This window comes from Antechinus flavipes, chromosome 3, assembly GCF_016432865.1.
Source record: "Antechinus flavipes isolate AdamAnt ecotype Samford, QLD, Australia chromosome 3, AdamAnt_v2, whole genome shotgun sequence".
In the NCBI taxonomy this organism is placed as follows: domain Eukaryota; kingdom Metazoa; phylum Chordata; class Mammalia; order Dasyuromorphia; family Dasyuridae; genus Antechinus; species Antechinus flavipes.
In genome coordinates, this window is record NC_067400.1 from 570,809,759 (window position 1) to 570,828,699 (window position 18,941).

Here is an 18,941-nt window from a genome sequence, read left to right on the forward strand (position 1 = left end):
TGAATAATAAGATTTTAACATTTGTACCTTTTATATTTATCTTTTAATAACAATTTTAAAAATAGTATTTTTAGGCATTAACTTTTCCACATGTCCTCATTTATCAAATGAGAAGTTTCCACCTATCTTATTAATGCTGAATCATTACTAAAATCCTACTCTCATGCCTCTCATGGAGGTGAACTTGAGGGTCTTGAAGGCTTTTCCAATGGGTTGTGAACTGTGGCAGGTCCTATTAAATGGGAAAGATTTTGTATAAGGGACTAAAGGACTATTGTCTTTCGTGTGAGAGTCATCCAAGATAAGTTCAGAGATACTTATCACCAGAAGGTTGACCATCAGATGAAAGATTGTTTTGGCATAGCCACTCATTAAGACCATCTATTAAGGCATGAAGATTTTGTAACCTGATGAAATCATGGATCCTTGAAGTATTATTATTGATCTTGCGATTCAGCTTATGCAAAGCAACCAGTCAGAGTTAGAATTAGAATCCAAAGATTTGGCCTTAAACCAATGATATATATTGTGTTCTCATGCTTCATTGATGATCCTTTTCTACTCCTTCCTTTTGGGTTCTAGCTGATGAAACAGCAAAGATTCCAAAACAATTCAGTCTGGGCCACAGACCACATCAACTAAGGATCCAAAACCAAGTAGGAGATGGGGGTTGTTAGTTGGAGGGAGTTTCTGTAGAACAGCCTAAGATGCCAACAGTTAGAGAATATTTAATGTAGCTTTGGATCCTGCTTCATTTTCTGAAAGTTGAAATTTAGTGTGTGCTAAAATGCTTTTTCTGGAATTTCAGTGACAAACACATGTTTTTACCTGTGATTTATTTGGGTTAAGATCTCCAGCTTAGAGACTGAGTTATCCAAAATACAAGAAAGCAAAAGAGAAACCGTTATGAAAAGTCAAGATACTGTTACAAAAGCAGAAGACTTCCAAGAGGTAAGAACTGCATAGATTTGACCCCAGGCTGATTGTTAGAAATTAGGAAAAAGAGAAAACAGGACTATGCCCTTCAGTCAGCAAATTCACCAGCTATGAGTGAAATTTGTCTCTATGAATTCTGGGTCTGTGGAGGGCAGCTCACTGAAAATGTACTTACTATATTTATCCAAGGGACAATTTCTTTCAGATCCTGAGAGTACTCTCAAACTGCTTTTCTCATCCCAATGTCTTTTTCCTATCTCTTGGCAAATAAAATGTATATGAATTGGAAATGGCAATGGGGAGGGGGGGGAGGGAAGTACTTATTTAAAAGAGGGGGTTTGAGAGGGTGTCCCAGTAGGACATACATTGGGAAATGTCAAGGCTAGGTTTCAGTGGAGTTTGGAAGTTGGAATGTCAGGGTTTGTTATTGTGTCCTTACACCTACCTGTATTGTTTGATTTACTTGACAGCTATGTACTTGGAATAGGGGGTGGGGTATTTCACTGGCTCTTTGAATTTAATGAAAACATACTCTAGATCTCTCTGGTTTTCTTTACTATTCTTTTGTATACATTTAATATTAATTATTTCCCCAACTAGCTTTTCCAGGTGGAGAAAAAATGTTGTGTTCTCCTGACACACAAAAAAAATTAGGTCCATTTGGCAATTTTTTTAAAAAATTGTAAATTAAATTGGCTTTGTGATACAAATAAAGTTGGGTACTATAAACCAATTTTTTCTTAATAAGTTGATTGTAAAGCTTAGGTAGTACATGTTTATTTTCAGAGTTTATTGGAAGAAACTTGTGTTTTGTAGCTAGAATTTATAATGAAAGATTATTTTTACAGATATTGATAATGAACCAAGAAGAAATTGAAGTACTTGAAAGTCAGTTATCAGAAGAAAAAGCATGGAGAAAAGAATTGGCATTTGAACTTAAAAAGGCACAGAAAGTTTTGCAGGCTGACAGTCAGGTATTTTGTCATGAAGTAGATTATTGGGTATGTCATATTTTTTTAGAAAAGTCACTTTTTTTTTCTCTTGGATGAATCATAAAATGAGAAGTTATAGAATATATATTATTAGTAATAACAATGCATTAGATCCAGTATTCTTAACTTAATTCCCTTATTTGCACAGCTGCACAATAGTTCATTGGGCAACATGCTTTTTATTTATTGTTATGATGTATTAATGTTGCCTACTGTCTTATATTAACAGTACTCCTGTTTTCCCAGCATCTTGTCCTGCCATCTTGAAAAAGTCTGTCAGAATGAATGATCTACATTTAAGGAGAAACAAGGAAATGGCTTCATTTAAGTCAGGGCCTGTAAAATTTCTTTTGAAGCCAAATTTGACTGATTTCAGGATGACAACTCCAGAAGCATCTTCCAACCTGGGGTCTATAGATATAGTGTTAGTAGAGCTGCTGCCACATCACCTCCCCTGAAATTTATCCCAGCATTGCTCACTGATCTCAAAATTTCTACCCCAGAAGTGTTATGTTGTATATGCTCATGAAATCCAGATATTCTTGATACATGATTTTAATCAACTTATTACTTTCTTAAGCTCTACTCCCACCATAAAGTTGGTCCCCCAGATTGACCCTCCTTCTACTTATCCACCTACCTGTCAAACAACCTATTGTTTATTGTATCATCATAGAAATAGGTGACTGTAATGAAAGACCTGAATGGAAAAAATTACAAGGTGATGTTGGTTGAATTTTGATAAGTAAGTTAAAAATATTTTGTTAAGGTATTTTAAGATAGCAAAGAAATTATTAACACACCCAGGGCTTCAGACAGTCTTTTCTATAATTATAAATGTTGAAAACTTGGAGAAATAGCAGTTTTAATAGTTTATTTTAAGTAATCCTTGAACCAGTCATTAAACGACAGGTTTATCAATAAAATGTGTTAGAAGGTTAATAACTCTCTGGGTAATTTAAGAATTCTATTTTATAAAACCTTATGTATTATATTTGGGGAAAGTCTCATTTTATTCCACTAAATATTTTCATTTCTTAATTAGGAATTAGAAAGATCAAAGTCAGAGCTTTTGTATCTTTTTAATGAAATTCAAAATCTTCAAGGGAAAAGAGAAGACAAACATTTTTTTTTTACAGCATATGAAATACTACAAAGAGAGAATGCTTTTTTAGAAACAAAGGTGAGCTCAAATAAGTATCTGAATGCTCATTGTTTGACACAGAATCCCTTATTTTCATTTCTTTGGAGTATAATAACAGTTAGTGGTCAGTAAACATTTATTAAGCACCTAACTGTGTGCCAAACACTGTATTAAACTCTGGGGATACAAACAAAGGTATAAGAAGGTTCCTGATCTCAAGGAGACAAAGCATAAAAAGAAACTGACTTAGGAGAAGGTAAGTAGATTTCTAGCATGATGAAGTCCTGAAGCCCAGCCAATTAATGGGAAATGATTTGAGGAGGGAGTTTTTAAGTTGATTTTATCTTGTAGAATGTTGAGTTTCTGGAGGTGAAGAAGTCAGGAAAATAAAAAAGTGGGAAATGTGAGGGGAATTCCCTGGACACCTTCCTTAAATGGTGAAAGATCTGAGAGAAATTCTCCTGTGTCTGTTCTCCACCTTTTCCAATCAGGATCTAAGATGTTGAGGATGTGTGTTTCTGCTTTTAAGAATCTATATGAGATAGAGGTATGATATAACATTTATAAGTGTAACACATTCTACCCTGCTCTTACTGCCTGAAGACCAGATAAATTACATTTTCACCCCACCACCAAGGTTCTCTAGAAGACTTAAGGGGATGGGGGAATATATAGGCCCTCTGCACATGGCTCCAGTTTCTACCAGTGGAATACTCTCAAGTGGTTCCCTGCACCTCAGTCAGTTTAGCTTTTACAAAGAAATATTTACTTCAAATATACAAACTTACTTTCTAAACATATGGTAGACATGATCCCTTTCCCTTTGACCAGCTCAGTTCCTATAAATCACAGTTTCACTTCCAAGTCCAAAACTCCTCCTGGGGTTAAGAACAACCTGACTTTTCAGGGCTTCAAGTTTGAATTTCAGCAAAATTCAGCAAAATAGAAATCAAAACTATAAACATGAGGAAGAATATTGAAATATTGTATAGTTTAGGTTATGTCCATTTGAATTTTTCATTCTAAAATTCAAGATTCAATCTATACTCACAATGAAGATTGAATCCCTAAAAAATCCTGATCTCAGATTAGTTTTCTACTGAACTCATTTTGGGAAGATTATTAATTTAAAAGGATGACTTAGATATCTCTAGTTTAAAAGATTCAGATTAAAAGCACAAGGTAATTGGGAAATGTTAAAGTGTATGATTGATGATTGTACCCAAGTTTCTTCTCAAATTTAAAAAATGCTGTGTTGCCTGAATCCAGGCCTGACTATCTCAGACACCATCCCATTCTCTGAACATTTCTTCCCTCCCACCAAAACATACTTTTCTGACTGCTCATCCTCCTTTCAGTTCCATATCTTTTGTTTCTAAAGTGACAACTAGATAACCTACTGAACTAATCTATGCTGAAGTAACCATGAATGATAATGTTTTAAGGGAATGGCCTCCTTTCCTCTTCAATTCTTCTTCCTTTCTCAGATATCAGTAGACTTCAATAGTTATTTTCTGTCACCTCCCCATTCATCCTAATCTATTTTTTTTGTCCTCAACTAAGAGAAAAACTCTTGAGACATGGAATTTTAGGCCAGGTAGGCAAGGAGGATAGTGCCAGGAAGACTGATATGAATGAGCTAGTGAAGAAGATGATCGATAACTATAGCTCTCCACCACTCCAATAGCACAAAGCACAAAGGGAAAATAAATATATAGAAAGTGTGATATGAAATTAACTAAACCATATCATTCAAGGAGCATTTATACATTAAGTTAATAGGAAGGTTGCAAGTGGATAAAAAAAATGGCATAGAGTAGCCAGCTTTCTGTAGTAATCTGTTCATTAATTAATTGACTGATGACATAACCTCAATTACCACTGAGGTTGGACTTAGTACTCTGTATTTTCTGGGTGAGAATTTGAGATGAGCAAATAGAACAGCTCAAGAATACCCAGGAGAAATTCATGCTGGAGTAGATGTAATTTTTTTTTTTTTAGCTGAGACAATTGGGGTTAAGTGACTTGCTCAGAGTCACACAGGTAGGAAGTAATTAAGTGTCTAAGGCCAATTTTGAACTCAGGTCCTCCTGACTTCAGGGCTGGTGCTCTATCCACTATACCACCTAGCTGTCCCCTGCAGACATAATTTTGAATGTATTGTAAGTCTGATTATCAAAATAACTGAAGGAGGAGTTACAAAAAGGAATAAGAAAAAAGTCATGGATGACATTCTTACTACCAGAGAAATCATAGTAATAGTTCACATTTACATAGTAATTTAAGATTTGAAAAGCACTTTATCAGTAGTTGAAATAGAATAAGAAATTCCTAAGCATCTATTTACTGTGACATCATGCTGCCTTCAAAGATAATGGAGGGGACACCAGTAACAAACCACATTTCTATTTTCTCTTCTCTGTGAGAATGTGATGATATCCTTGGGTATCATATGCCTTGTTTATTCCTGATGAAAAAATAAGAACCGCATAGACAGGCTTTTATGGCTTTTCTGATTTTTTCCAGCCAGTCACGTTTTCATTGTTACACAATTAACTGAATGACATGCTTTGGTTTATTTTCCAGTGATTACAAAATTACAAATAAGCATTTGATTCATAAAGAAAAACACAAATGGTATTATTCCAGCAGGATATCTCCCACACACATATAAAAATAATACAAGAGTCCTTGATAAATGTAATCACAGAAATGATTGTGTTGTTCATCTATACTTTTGACTATTATCAAGTGAGACATCACACAGAAAATTATTTATTTGCCAAAGGTGATTACTACTATCATGGAAAACATCCTATATAATAGAATCTAAATGAGAGATTCTCTGTAAATATATCTCTACAAAACTCCATATTTTAAACACCAGTCATCTTTCTATGATGCTATATAGTTGTAAATTATGGAATATCATAATTTATGAAAAGTGAAAATTCCAATGTAAACCACAAAGATAAGACATATGGTAAGTATAAATAGGGGAAGAAGACAAGCATTTATTATGCATCTACAAAGTAACAGGCACTATGATAAACACTTTACAAATATTATTTCATTTGATATTAGTAGTGGAGTAGGCCACAATATTGTGGCCCTATTACCAATGATGCTTTATATACATAATATGACATAAAATATACTATCCAGAAATTTTATAATTGAAAAAGGAAATAAGCCAGTCATGGCTCAAGAGCCGGGGGATAACAAATGAATAATTGAGTACTTGACTAATACCTACGAAATGTTGAAAGATCTCCAGCATGTTGGAGTGATCCTTTTTTGAGAAAGTATGGAAAACATGGACAAGAATCAGACAAGTTAAACATGTGTAGGAAAATTGTGATTCACATTGTTGAAGTTAGTACTCACATTGATAAAATCAAAGTTACAGCTGAATAAAGTATATATCAGTATATTTCCATACCCTCTTTCATGCAATCTGGTTTATTTTTCTCTGGTATGAGGTGAGACACATTTTTTTCAGTTTAGTTCAGTCATTTTTCAATTAGTCCAACTTGTCTTGAGGCCAGTGAAATTTTCTTGGCAAAGATACTGGAGTGGTGTGGCTGTACTCTGTATTCTGCATCACATAAATGGCCCTAAAATGGATCTCTGACCTCATAAATTTGGAAAGTTCTTTCTGTGATAGAAATCAGAACCTATCCATGCCTGCTCATCCTTGTGTGATCCTATGAATTTTCCCCCTGGGCATGGACATTTTCTCCTTTGCATGCTTGAGATTAGCTTTATTTTCTCCTGAAAATTACTTAATACTGAATGTGAATATATTCTAATGAAAAAAGCTTTACAAATTAGCTATCTAAATTGCATTGTCATAATGTGGATTCTCTGCTTAATTTTACCTGTGTGGATCATTGGGCTAAATTTGTTTTGAACATAAATAATCAGATACAGTATAAGGCAGGAAAGCATACTCACTAAAAGTCTTTACCACTGTATTAGAGGAGGAATGCTTCAAATGTGTTTTTTTTCATTGATGATTAGACTCAGTCTGCTACTTGAGATATATTGCTTTTCAGACTATGTCTACTCCCTTCTGCAGTTTTTGGTAGGTGCAGAATAGTCATGTGTGATTTGAATTTATTTGATATTAAATTTGAAGGGTGTTTTTCTTTATAGCATGAAAAAAATTGTTTATTATTAGAATTATTAAATTTCACTATGTTGCTTAATCTAAAGAATGTTTTTCCCCTGGTGACAATTTGTAGATTCTTTGGATTAATACTTTTTTTCTGTGTTCAATAGTTCCGGTCAGCTTTCTTGTAATATTTCTTGCATCATGGTGTTGAGGTTTTTTGATTTATTTTTCTGGGAAGTATATGATACTTAAAGTTGTCTCTTTAAGCTATCTTTGTTTAAAATCATATGTATTTTTTTCACATACTATTTTACATCAATATGTCTATTTTCTCAACCTGTTCTTTCTTTTACTTCTTTAGAGATACTCTCCACTGTGGATTCAAGATTTTTCAAATTTTTTTCCTACCTAAATTCTCCTTTCAAGATTCTGATTTCTTTCTTGAACCATTCTGGAAATTCTTGTAGAATTTTAGCACTCTCTTGGGAATTCATAGGGTTCTGTGTTTTACCAAGTATTGATTTCATGTTCTTTGCCTTGAAATATCTATTAAGAGATATTTGCACTTTTAGTTAGATATCTTGGTAGTCATCTTCCTCTTGATTTTAGTATCTGCCCTATTGGTTTATCCTGTTTGCCTTAGGTTTTTAACTGAATTTTTTTCCTTCTGTGATTTTTCATAGTTTTAGTCTTTTCCCCTTTATCTTTACTTACTGCTCATTTTCTGACTCCTTCCTCTTTGATAGAGGGTTTGTTTCTCAGAGTTAGACCTCAAAGCTATCTCAACATACTCTCAGATTGGGGAATTCACTTTTTGCTGACCTAAGTCTGTGTCCCAAATAATTTTGGGGAGGACAGGACTGACTCCATCTGGATGCCATTCCAATTTCTCTTCAGTCCAGTGAAGTCTCACACAATGGGCCTCTGTCCCAGTCCCCTCTCTTTTTTTACTTCTCTGGCTTGGCTTAAATAACATTGCAGTCTTCTGCAGGCTTGGAATGGTATTCTGGGCAGAGTATCTGTCACCTTGAGGTTTCCTAAGCTATGAGTTAGAAGCTTCCCTCTTGTATATCTCTTCCTGCACATGTGGCTGGGTAGAACAGAATTCCTCCATTTGTTATAATACAACACTTGGGAACAGTCAGGGCCAGTATGAGCCACAGAAACTTCAGAAAGAGGGATATCTTTAAGCTGGTCTCAGAGTACAAGGGAGTAGGTTTGTGTACCCTGCCAGAGTGTGGAGGCTGATGGGGAAGGAATACCAAGTGACTGTTAGGGAATAGCATTTCCCACTGCTGATTTATAATGCTATTGCCTAGTTGGGCTTCTTGCTTTCCTGTCCTATGGAGATAGTTGTAATTTCTCAATGTCTGGTACATTCCTCTTTTGGGTTGTTGTTTTTTTAAGAGTTAGTGGGAAGTGGAGAAAAAATGTAGTCATCCAGCTTGATAGTCATGTGGCCCAGAAGTTTACTGTGAAAGAGGTGAATCTAGCACAGAATCAAGTTAAAGAAGTATTCTAGTGGATAGTCGTCTCTCTTTGTAGATGACACTGTGCTGTTTGCACCAAGCAAATTGTAGATTGTAGAAGCTATTGGAAGACATCTTTAATGACTTAAGAGCAGAATATAAAGCTCTTAAAATTTTCAGATGGCCCACTTCTCCATATTCTTCTCTTAGAAGTCAAGCAATTCTAAGAATTGGTCTATTCGTATATATCAGTACTTTTAAAAAGCTATGATTTCATAATTATAGATACTTGCTCTCCCCAATACAGATTACAAAACCTATTAGACTTAATAGAGTCTCTATAGGTTTCTGTAGTCAAAATAACATTATCTAATGAGTAGTGCCTACTGATGAGATTCTCTGAACTTAGCTAGACTGGTCCCTGAATAACACATGAAGATTTTGAGACCAAAATCAGACCCTACTGAACTTGGCAGAATTTGCCAGAGATTCTGCTGTGGCCTGGACTTGGAAAACTCAATATCATCATCACATCATGATTAGACATCAGTGGAAGCTTGGTTGTACACTAAGTCCAAATCATCTTGAAAAGATCTCTGTAAAATAATGACATCTGTGTGGATTATATGTCCTTGTGGTTTAAGGGCATAACTCCTCAAAACAAGAATTGCATAGCTTTTAATAGAGGGTTTACTTACATAGTTTACAGAAGAGTGTAAGATAAAATTGCTGAAGTTTTCACTTTAACTCTACAGGTCTTGAAGGTTTCACAACAATGTGAGCACTTAAAACAGTTAGCTATGGGGGTAAAAGCTGCAGATGCTAATGAAATGACAAAGCCAGGAGTGTCTAAAGATCATACACTTGAAGAACCAAGTCAGAGCCTGAGGGGAGAAAACCAGCAACCATGGTAAAATTAGCAAATGTTTTAGTATGAACAGCATTTTAAAAATTGCATTTCATTTGAGTGGATCATTCCTGGAATTTCACTTTTTCTTGGACTTTACAAATACTAGTGAATAGAATATTTTTTGTCTAAAATTTTTTATTATAGCTTTTAATTTACAAAACATACGCATGGGTAATTTTTCCAACATTGACCCTTGCAAAACCTTTTGTTCCAACTTTTCCCCTCCTTCCCTCCACCCCCTTTCCTAGGTGGCAGGTAGTCTAACACATGTTAAATATGTTAAAGTATATGTTAAATACTATATATATTTTTTTGGTCTAAATTTTGAGACCATTTTTACTGTCTTTTCTTCCTCCAGGGCTTCTCTATTTTCATTAAAATCCTAGACCCAGTAACAAAAGTGTTTGTTGCATTTTACTTTGGTTAAATGCTTGGTTATGTTTTAGGATCAGTAAGACTGACACAAAAGACATCTAAGTCACAACTGAGTTATAACAATGTAATGGGACTGATTGAAGCTCAATCTAATTTGACTATACCACATGAAGCTGAGCAAGTGTGGCCTAGGGGTAGCCCCAAAGGAGGTGCCAACTAATTTTCAGGAGTGGAAATTGATAAAAAGAAAACTGCGGGTATTGCTAGGCATGTGACTGACCAAGTGCCATTTGCCTAAGATCTATTTACCAAGTAGATCAACACTTGATGCTAAGCATGGGATATTTTGATGACTAGATAGATTGGCAACTGATCAGGAAAATCTCCAGAGAAAGATGCAGTTTGAATTAGGGATGGTGGTAGGTGAAAAGGAAGAAAGGGGAGAAGACATTCTTGAAGGAGAACAGGATGAACAGCACAAGGCAGATGGTTTGACTTGGTTCCAGATTAAGGAATTCGGACTTTATACTGTAAGCATTCTGAAGGAGAGGAATAGTTATTTGCATACCCCTTAGTTTAATTATTATTAAATCTATATTGTCCTTTTCAGAGAGGGAAGAAGATATGATACTGTTGCCACTGAAGTTAGGAAAGAGCTAGATTTAAAGTTTAGTTCTAAGTGGGCAAGACACTTGATCCCTTTGAGACTTGAGACTCAGTTTTCTTATCTATAAAGTTGGGGGTACAATATATATTAGAGGATTGTTTGAAAATAAGTTGCTTTGCAAAACTTAAAAATTATTATCATTTGTCAATAATATGTTCACATTTTAAGCCTTATTTCTAATTGTGTGTTAGAAGGTTTTGCCCCTTATTTTAAAAAATATATAAGGCATCAGTCAGAAAATGGAAGATTTTGCAGAACAAGGGTTACTTGTTGGACCCCTGAAATCCAATCACATAAGAAGTTATCTACTATAAATATCTGAGTAGTAGATGTAGAATTATGAAAGATGAAAAGTTGTTAGAGAAGCAGTAGAGACTTAGGGATGAAGTTAATGAAAGCCTCAAATGTTATTAATATTAGTTTCTTAAGTACTGACATTGTGTGATAAAAACAGTATTTCAGGAATATTGATTTAAAACAAGTATATTGGATTTAGATAAATAGATGTGGGGAAACAGTATAGATGGAGGATGCTATAGAGATAATTCACGTTAAGATATAAATTGAACTATTAAACTCAGAGATTTTGTCAGTTCTTTACAAATAATTATCTAGCTATTGCTCAAAAATCTTCCCACTGTCTTCTAAGACAACCTGCTCCACTTTATAATAGAGCTGATAGGAACCTAAATATACCTCTTTTCAATTTCTGCCTATTACTCCTAGATCTGTCCTCTTGGGCAGAATTAAGAATAAATCTTAATCTCTGTACTATGTGTCAGCCTAGAAGAGAGTTATTATATTTCCTTTAAGTTTTTTCTTTCAACTAAAGGGATGTGATCTTTTGATTAAGATGCATGAATGAAATTAGGCAGGAATCAGCTTGTGATTAAGTAAAAGAATAACACACTTCTGGGCCAGTGTATAAAACAAGACAATCTAGGACTAGACAGATTTGGCCACTTTAGTCAAGGAACTCCAGTCAAGCTCTTAGGAAATAATTTCTTAGCATGGTAGTTCCTATATAGTGATTGATTCACAAGGATGGTCCAGGGATTTCATGTTAAAAATTCATTAATGACACCTTAAACAGTAAATAATTGCTCAATTATATTACAAATATATTCTCTCTCTGGAATAATAAGCAATTGCCTATTGGAAGTATTTTAAGTTTATATAAGCATATAGCTTTGTTTGTATTATTATTTGTAATATTAATTTAGAGTTGGGGGGGAGCAAGTTATCATTGGAGTTATTACAAGTACTTAATGAATAACTCTAAAAGGTTTTTTTTTCAAGTCTTCTCTTTCTTCAGGGTAAGCATGTATTGATTGATTTTTGCAGTACAATTCATTCATTGCCTCTCAGGGAGTTGTTACCATATTTGTTATTTGTGATGTTATCTGAATTCAAAATGTCTTGGTAAGGCTACTATCCCCAGGTATCCAGAAAAGATAAGGAGTTGGATGACTCAGAGACATTGAAATAGCAAGTGACTCAAGGGCTAGTGTCAAAGAAAATTTGATGAAGCAGCAAAGCTTAGCAGAAATGATGGACTTGGAGAAAAATGAGATAACTAGCAAGTGTGAATATGGAAGAAAATATTTATCTGGGAAGAAGAACCTGGGATGGACCAGTTTCTTTCCCAGGTATGAAGACACAAGTTTGGCTTATGTAGTTTTCTAAATGATTATGAACAAATAACTTAATTAGTTACAATATCCAAGTGTTGACACTGGTCAATTAAAGCAAGAATAGTTAGTGCTCTGTCAGGCTGTATTAAAGTTGATACACAGAAATTTTAATCCTGTATAGGACAGGATAAGAGTAGGTCAGGGAGCTAGCATGAGATGAAAGAAGAGGCAAAGGTGACAGATATAATGAAAGTCATGGATGAGAACCTATACTGGGGTGGGGGTAGGGAAGAGCACTGGCCAAATAGACAGATATATGGTCAGTAGGTCCATTGAAATCAAAAGTATTGAGGCTGTGAGATAAAAGGCCAGATTGAGGCCAGAGGCTAACAGTCAGATTTTTCTCCCCAAGGACAAATTGCATTAACAGATGCTTGCGGCCAATTAACCACCTTTTAATCAGGAACCCTGTTTTTTGAGTAACCCTGGTTTATCTAAAGAGGCCCCAGGGCAGAGGTCTGGCTCCATTAGGACAGTAGCTTCATCTTTTTCAGTCAATTAATTCTGAGTCTGACAGTAGGAAATAATACTGTATCCTCAGGGTAGACAGATCTTTGCCAAGTCCCAGCTGGATGCACTGTCTCTTGAGTCTGCAGGGTTATTACTATCTAATTTGTCAACTGTGGTTGGAGGCCTTGTAACAGGACTTTTGCCCAAGGCCTTAAGAGGAGATATGAAGTTTGGCCTATATGACCTTTAAGAGCCTGTCTGCCTGCCTGCCTTCCTGTTTTATCAGCAATATTTATTAAATCCCTGATGTGTGCCAAACCTTGTGCTTGTTAAATGGACGTGAAGACCAAAGCAGCCCTACCTTCTTGGCACTTGTCTAAGATTTTGTGATAAGTGGTTTTACCAATTTACATATTTATCTTAGAGCATTTTGTTTCACTCTGCTGCACACTTCCTAATTTGTTCCTAATTTGTCTTTCCTCAATGTGTATCTAGTTTGTCTTTGATTTTTAAGGGTTAGAACTGAGGTTTTATTAGCAGTCAGATGAAGAAGACCAAAGATGGCTAGGACCCAGAAAAAGGATCCACCAGGACAGAGCAGGGCATGGAAGAAGAGGTATTGATAATTGATCTCAGCAGCAGACAGCTCTAGTAGCTGAGGTTATTGGGAATGTCTAAGCAGTAGATACAGCAGCTGGGCAATCTTGGCAGGAGGTCAAGTTCAGAAAAGACAGATGGTTGATATTAGTAGTAGAAAGAGGAAAGTGAGGAATTTTGTCAGCATCTCTCAAAAATCAAGCCAGAGAAATTGAACTTTGGAGGTAGGACTTTAGGTGAATAAAGCTGGGCTGCAATCCCAAAGAATACGAAACTAAGAAAGGGATTTGGATATGAGAGAATAATATAGTTTATTGTATTTGATATATAATGTTATGCATTGATTACAAGGAATAAAACAAGAGCCTGGTTATTAGAATTTAGAATATAAGATTATAGCAAGCTGCAAGAATGATTTGATGCTGCTCTTTGGAATTATGGATCTTGTCTTAATCACATATTTCCTATGTAAGATTAATCCTATAGCTTAAAGCAAAGACTATAGGTGGAAATTTTGGTGCCGGGTCAGTGATTTTATTAAGTATAAAAATTTCCATTTATTACAATTGAATTTTTTTTTGAGTTTTTATGGATCATTTTTCTATCAATATTTTGAATTAAGTCTCTCTGTTCCAAACTAAATTTACTGTCATCTGCAGACTTAATATAAATTCAGTTCAATTCTGTTGTCCACATCACTTTAAAAATCAAATGGTATCCACACCGTGACTTATTCCTGGGTAACCTCATTCTTATTCTTCCACAAGTTGATGGCTGAGATATTAATAGACACCCACTGAATATGACACAGGAAATATGTCTCTGTTCCCAACTAAACTTATGGTTTTTAAAACATCATTTTTATTTGTTAAGAGGTAATCAGTGGGATGAAAATGAAAATAGAATTCTTTTGTTCCTTCCTTCCTTTATAGTTCTAAGGAAAGACCTACTGTCATTGTGTCATGGAAGAAAATGTAATTGCTCTGTAGCAATTCTTTATTTAAGAGGATCCACTGATTTGTGATTTCAAAGCTACCTTTATCAACACTTGATCTACAATTTGATTAAAGTAGCTTCTTTTCCTTTTTAAATAGATGAGCTCAAAATATGAGTAGTTCATATTTTCTATTCTTAAAGGACTTACTATGTCCCACACTGGAATAAAATTTTGAGGAGGTAGAGAGTTGATGAGGATTTGGACAGGGGAGAAAGAGAATTACCAAGTGAATAAAGACTTCACCAATCATTGTTTGCATCTGTCTTCACATGGAGGCTAGCAATATTTATAGTTCTCACAATATTTTATGTAAGTATGTATTTGGAAAAACATATGTATCAGCCTATGGAGTATATTTCCCCTTGTGAGTATGTACAAGTTGGATCTACTTAGGTAGCCTTATAATGTTTGCCTTGTACTTTAGAACCAATGGACCCTAACCAACCTTATTATCTCCATTTCCTCTCATACTTCATTCTACACTATCCACTTATCTCAGGACTATCTACCCCCAAACTTCTGTGTTAACTTCATGTCTTTTCATCCATCAAGCCATAAATAAAAGAGTTTCATGTGTTCACATCAATCCTTACCTTATATTCTCTTAGAGCACATAAAAAGTTTCTAAAAGTAATTAATGGAAAATTATTACTTATGAGCAAGCAAGTACTGAGAGGTAGAAAGATAATTCATACTTCCCATACTGAGTGGGCTTCCACTCAGGCTAATGGGAGTTATTACATATACACAGAATGGAATATTATGTAATTGCTGTGTAATAGCTTTAGTGAAAAATAAGATGTAGGCAGAATATGACATGTATGAAGTGCTGTGAGGTCAGAAATAAGAAAATACTTTCTTCATAAAATCTTTCAAAGAAAAATTAATTTATTTCCTCTTCTTAGCCTGGTAAATACTAAGAACTATAGTTAATATCCTTCATTTTAATCAAAGTGATATATTGTCTGTAACTCTTCATCCCTTTGACCAGTAGATTATATAAATCCTTATATGTTAATGTAGAGGCATATTTTACATGAATATTCACATTGCTTAGCTTATGAACTTTCTAACGGACTAGAATCCAGTGTATTTATACCACCACATCACAGTTCTATATATAATGAATACTCTTCTGATGATGTTGGGAATAAAGGTCCCATGAATTAATGCTTTGAGGAAAACACTAAATTTCTCATCATGGAAGTAGAGCAGCTCTGTACATAGCTGCAGTGGTCCTATTCCTAGATGTTCTTGGTTATGTTGTAAATAGGGTGAAAAAGGAAGGATGGTTTCAATTTCTAAAAGCCTTCTTTGGTCATTTTTCTCTCGATGCCTCATAACTCTATTAGTATATGCCCAGAATGCCAGCTTAAAAAGTGAAAAATTCAACCAGATGGATTATTTAGTGTCACATAATCCAAAACAATTTTTTTTGCTGAATTTAACTTTTTAAACAATTGATTTTTCAAATGAATTTATATGCCCTCAAAAGTGGCATTCTTTGGTTACCTAAAACATAAATCTTGTTGGAACTGAGAACCTTAGAAGGGGCAGAAGGACTCTTATTATTTTCTACAATGTACTGTTGCACTTTACATAGTCGGCATGGGAGAATCACACTCATTGAAATAGGGTATCTGCTTTGTTAATATATATAGTTAGTAAATCTTGCTTCCAAACTTTAATTTTTTTCTTTATCCTCTGCTATAATAATGAATATTTTGAATGGTTTTTGTTACATTTGCATCAAGTCCTGAATTAGCAGAAAGTAGCAGACAGATGGACATGCTAAAGGAACCAATGAAGGGGGACACTTATCCAAAAGAGATGGAAAGGGAAGAACATCCTCAACAGGAACAAGATGTAAATACTGAGAGGCAGCAATTTAATAGCAAGTCTGAGGAGGAAAAGCTTAGAGAAGAGTTGAACCAGCTGAGTAAACACTTTCTCCATTCTCCCAGTTCTGGAGATAGTTCAGATGACAGTAGCAAACAGGTATGTTGCACCACTAGTGAGAAGAACATAACTCTGTAAATAAATGTCAATTTCCTATATAATCAGCTATGGATAAGAAGTTATTTTGACATCATCACTGCCACCAAATATTTATTGAGTAATAGCTATGTATGTGGCATGGGTCAAGACAGTTGGAGTGACAATGAGAAGGGATAAGAAAGAATGATTAATTATAGAAAAATTGCTTTGTTTATGGTTTTCCCTAATGAAACTTTCTGGGCATGTTACTTTCATCTTACCAATATATCGTTTCCATAATTAATATAGCATTTCTTCTGATTTCATTTATTTATTTGTATTTTTGTGATGGTATCCTGTCTCTCAAACTGGTTGTAAGAGATCTCCTTGAGGTCCAGCCCCATATCTTATGCCTCTTTGTATCTCTTCCACTTAATTCAATGTTTTGCACAAGCTAGACACTCAATAAATATTAGTTGAAGATGATAATATTGGCATATATTTCCAGTTGTTTTTTATGAAATTACCCTCTAAATACCTGAGAAGTGTAAGAGGATTGTAGATAGCAAATCGACTCAGAATGTTTTCTTTAGAGAGCAATAGAATCTTAAATGGAAGGCTCCTCATGGTTTATCTAACTAATCTTAATTCCTGATAGAAGCATGACTCTTGTCTATAACTTCTCTGGCCAGTGATCATCTTGACAGTTTTATTTGAAGATTTCCAGTGACCAGAAAACTTATTATTCTAGTGTATTTGAAAAGAGCACTGAATGCAGAATCAAAAGACCTGGCTTTAAATCCTGGATCTGATATAAACCATATTACCTTTTAGATATATTACTTTCTCTCTCTAGTCTCATCTGTAAAATGCTGATAATGCCTGGTTGTTATGAGGAAAATACTTTATAAAATCTTCATCGTTCATGTGAATGTCAGTTATCATCAATATTACCTTCCAAACACAGCCCTTTCCATTTGTGATTTGCCCTGAGAGCTCTCATCATTAGCAAATGTTTCCTTCTGTCAAGCAGAAAATTGAGTAAAATGTCTGCAGAAAGCGCGACATGAGACCTTAACTAAGCCAAATCATCCCCAAAGCACTTATAGATGAAATTGGGAGGAGGCCAACAAACTGACAAAAAATGGAAGAGATCTTGTCAGAACTTCTAGGACAAATTAGTTTAATAATTGGTGACAGAAGAACCACCACATTTGTTTCCAGCACTTCAGTTCCTAATCAGCAGCATGGGGGAGCAAAAATGTTTTAGAGAAGTTGGAGATGGGAAAAAGAACTGGACAAGAGAGGGACTCTCCTAAGAAAGAAAATCCACAAGTGGAGGAGATGTTCTTTCCAAAATATCAAGGGATTGTTTCCAGTGTATCTGAAAAAGAGAAAGACACCAAACATTTAATGGGGAAAAAATTACAGAAAGTATAATTGCCAATGATGATAACCATTAACAATGGCTGACATTATATAGAGCTTTACAATTTACAAAATAGTTTATGCACATTATCTCAGTTGCGTTTCACAACAATCCTATGAAGTAAGTGGTATTATCCCCCTATGAATAAACTGAGGCTCTGAGAGATTAAGGAAAGCAAACTAATCCCTACTATGTGTCAAGCACTGTGAGGAAGACCAACACATCCACATATGTATGAATGTATGTGTATATACATACCTAGGTATAATATAGAGGTCAAAGTCAAACACTTTATAAAGAAAGAGTCTGAAACTTTGTATCTCTAGCATCTTACACGGTGATTGGCACATACTGTATACTCAATAAATATTTGTTGAATTTAATTGTGACAGGATTTACATCCAGATATATCCCAACAGCAGGTCCAGAGCTTGCTCTTCTGCTTTCTTTTACATATTTTTAAAATGTTTCATTAGCACTCTATGCTCTTTTTGGGGACATATCCGACCATACGCTTCCCTATAAATAAATAAATAGGTTCTCCCTTGTAAGATATTAGTCAAGTAAAAAAATTCACAGTTTCTGTGTGTACAAATGTATGTCACATTCTGTGCTTCTAGTTCATCACCCCTCTGCTAAAAGGTGGGAAGCATCCTCATTAAATATATTTTGTTCATAGTCAAAGAGTTAATCATTTCTGAATCTTAAATTTTGATTCTTGCCTCACCCTCTGAAGTCCCTACTTTGCTAATTAGAAGACGTGACAAGAATGACCTCTGTGCCCTCTAGAACTTCACTTTAATGACAAGAACTTCAAAATTCTTAGAAATTATTTTTATGTTTCTTCTGATGATCATTTCTTCCCATATATGTTGTCATAAGTGAGTGATGGACATTCTGTCTGACAAATCTTTGAAGGCTCACTGTCACATCCTCACCCCATATCTCACCCCATGAGGATAGCTCATTTCCTGACTAGTTATGTCACATTGATCTACATATGCATTCATGCCTCTCAGCAGAGTCACCTACCATCCATATGTGTCTCTTCTTCCCAGGGCCAAGAACAGATGTCCTTAATTATAATGACATCCACGGGTCTGTATCATTTCATGGAGCATGAAGAGCTCTTTAATTCAATCCAGTAATGAAGGCTACAAATATTTATTATTAATGTGCTAGGTATT

At 34.9% G+C, this 18,941-nt stretch overlaps 1 protein-coding gene across 5 annotated transcripts in view; it reads left to right on the forward strand.

Moving 5' to 3' along the window:
* Nucleotides 1-18,941, forward strand: part of CCDC30 (coiled-coil domain containing 30) — a 145,749-nt gene that overhangs the window by 50,210 nt on the left and 76,598 nt on the right. Inside the window, exons 11-15 of one of the 5 annotated variants that reach the window (XM_051987909.1) lie at nt 850-951; nt 1,785-1,910; nt 2,974-3,111; nt 9,414-9,568; nt 16,103-16,346. The exons of 1 other annotated variant lie outside the window; for it this stretch is intronic. In XM_051987909.1, the coding sequence (XP_051843869.1) occupies nt 850-951; nt 1,785-1,910; nt 2,974-3,111; nt 9,414-9,568; nt 16,103-16,346 (765 nt within the window). The remainder of the gene's footprint in view (nt 1-849; nt 952-1,784; nt 1,911-2,973; nt 3,112-9,413; nt 9,569-16,102; nt 16,347-18,941) is intronic. 3 more of the 5 variants (XM_051987910.1, XM_051987911.1, XM_051987912.1) reach the window with 3 other exon arrangements.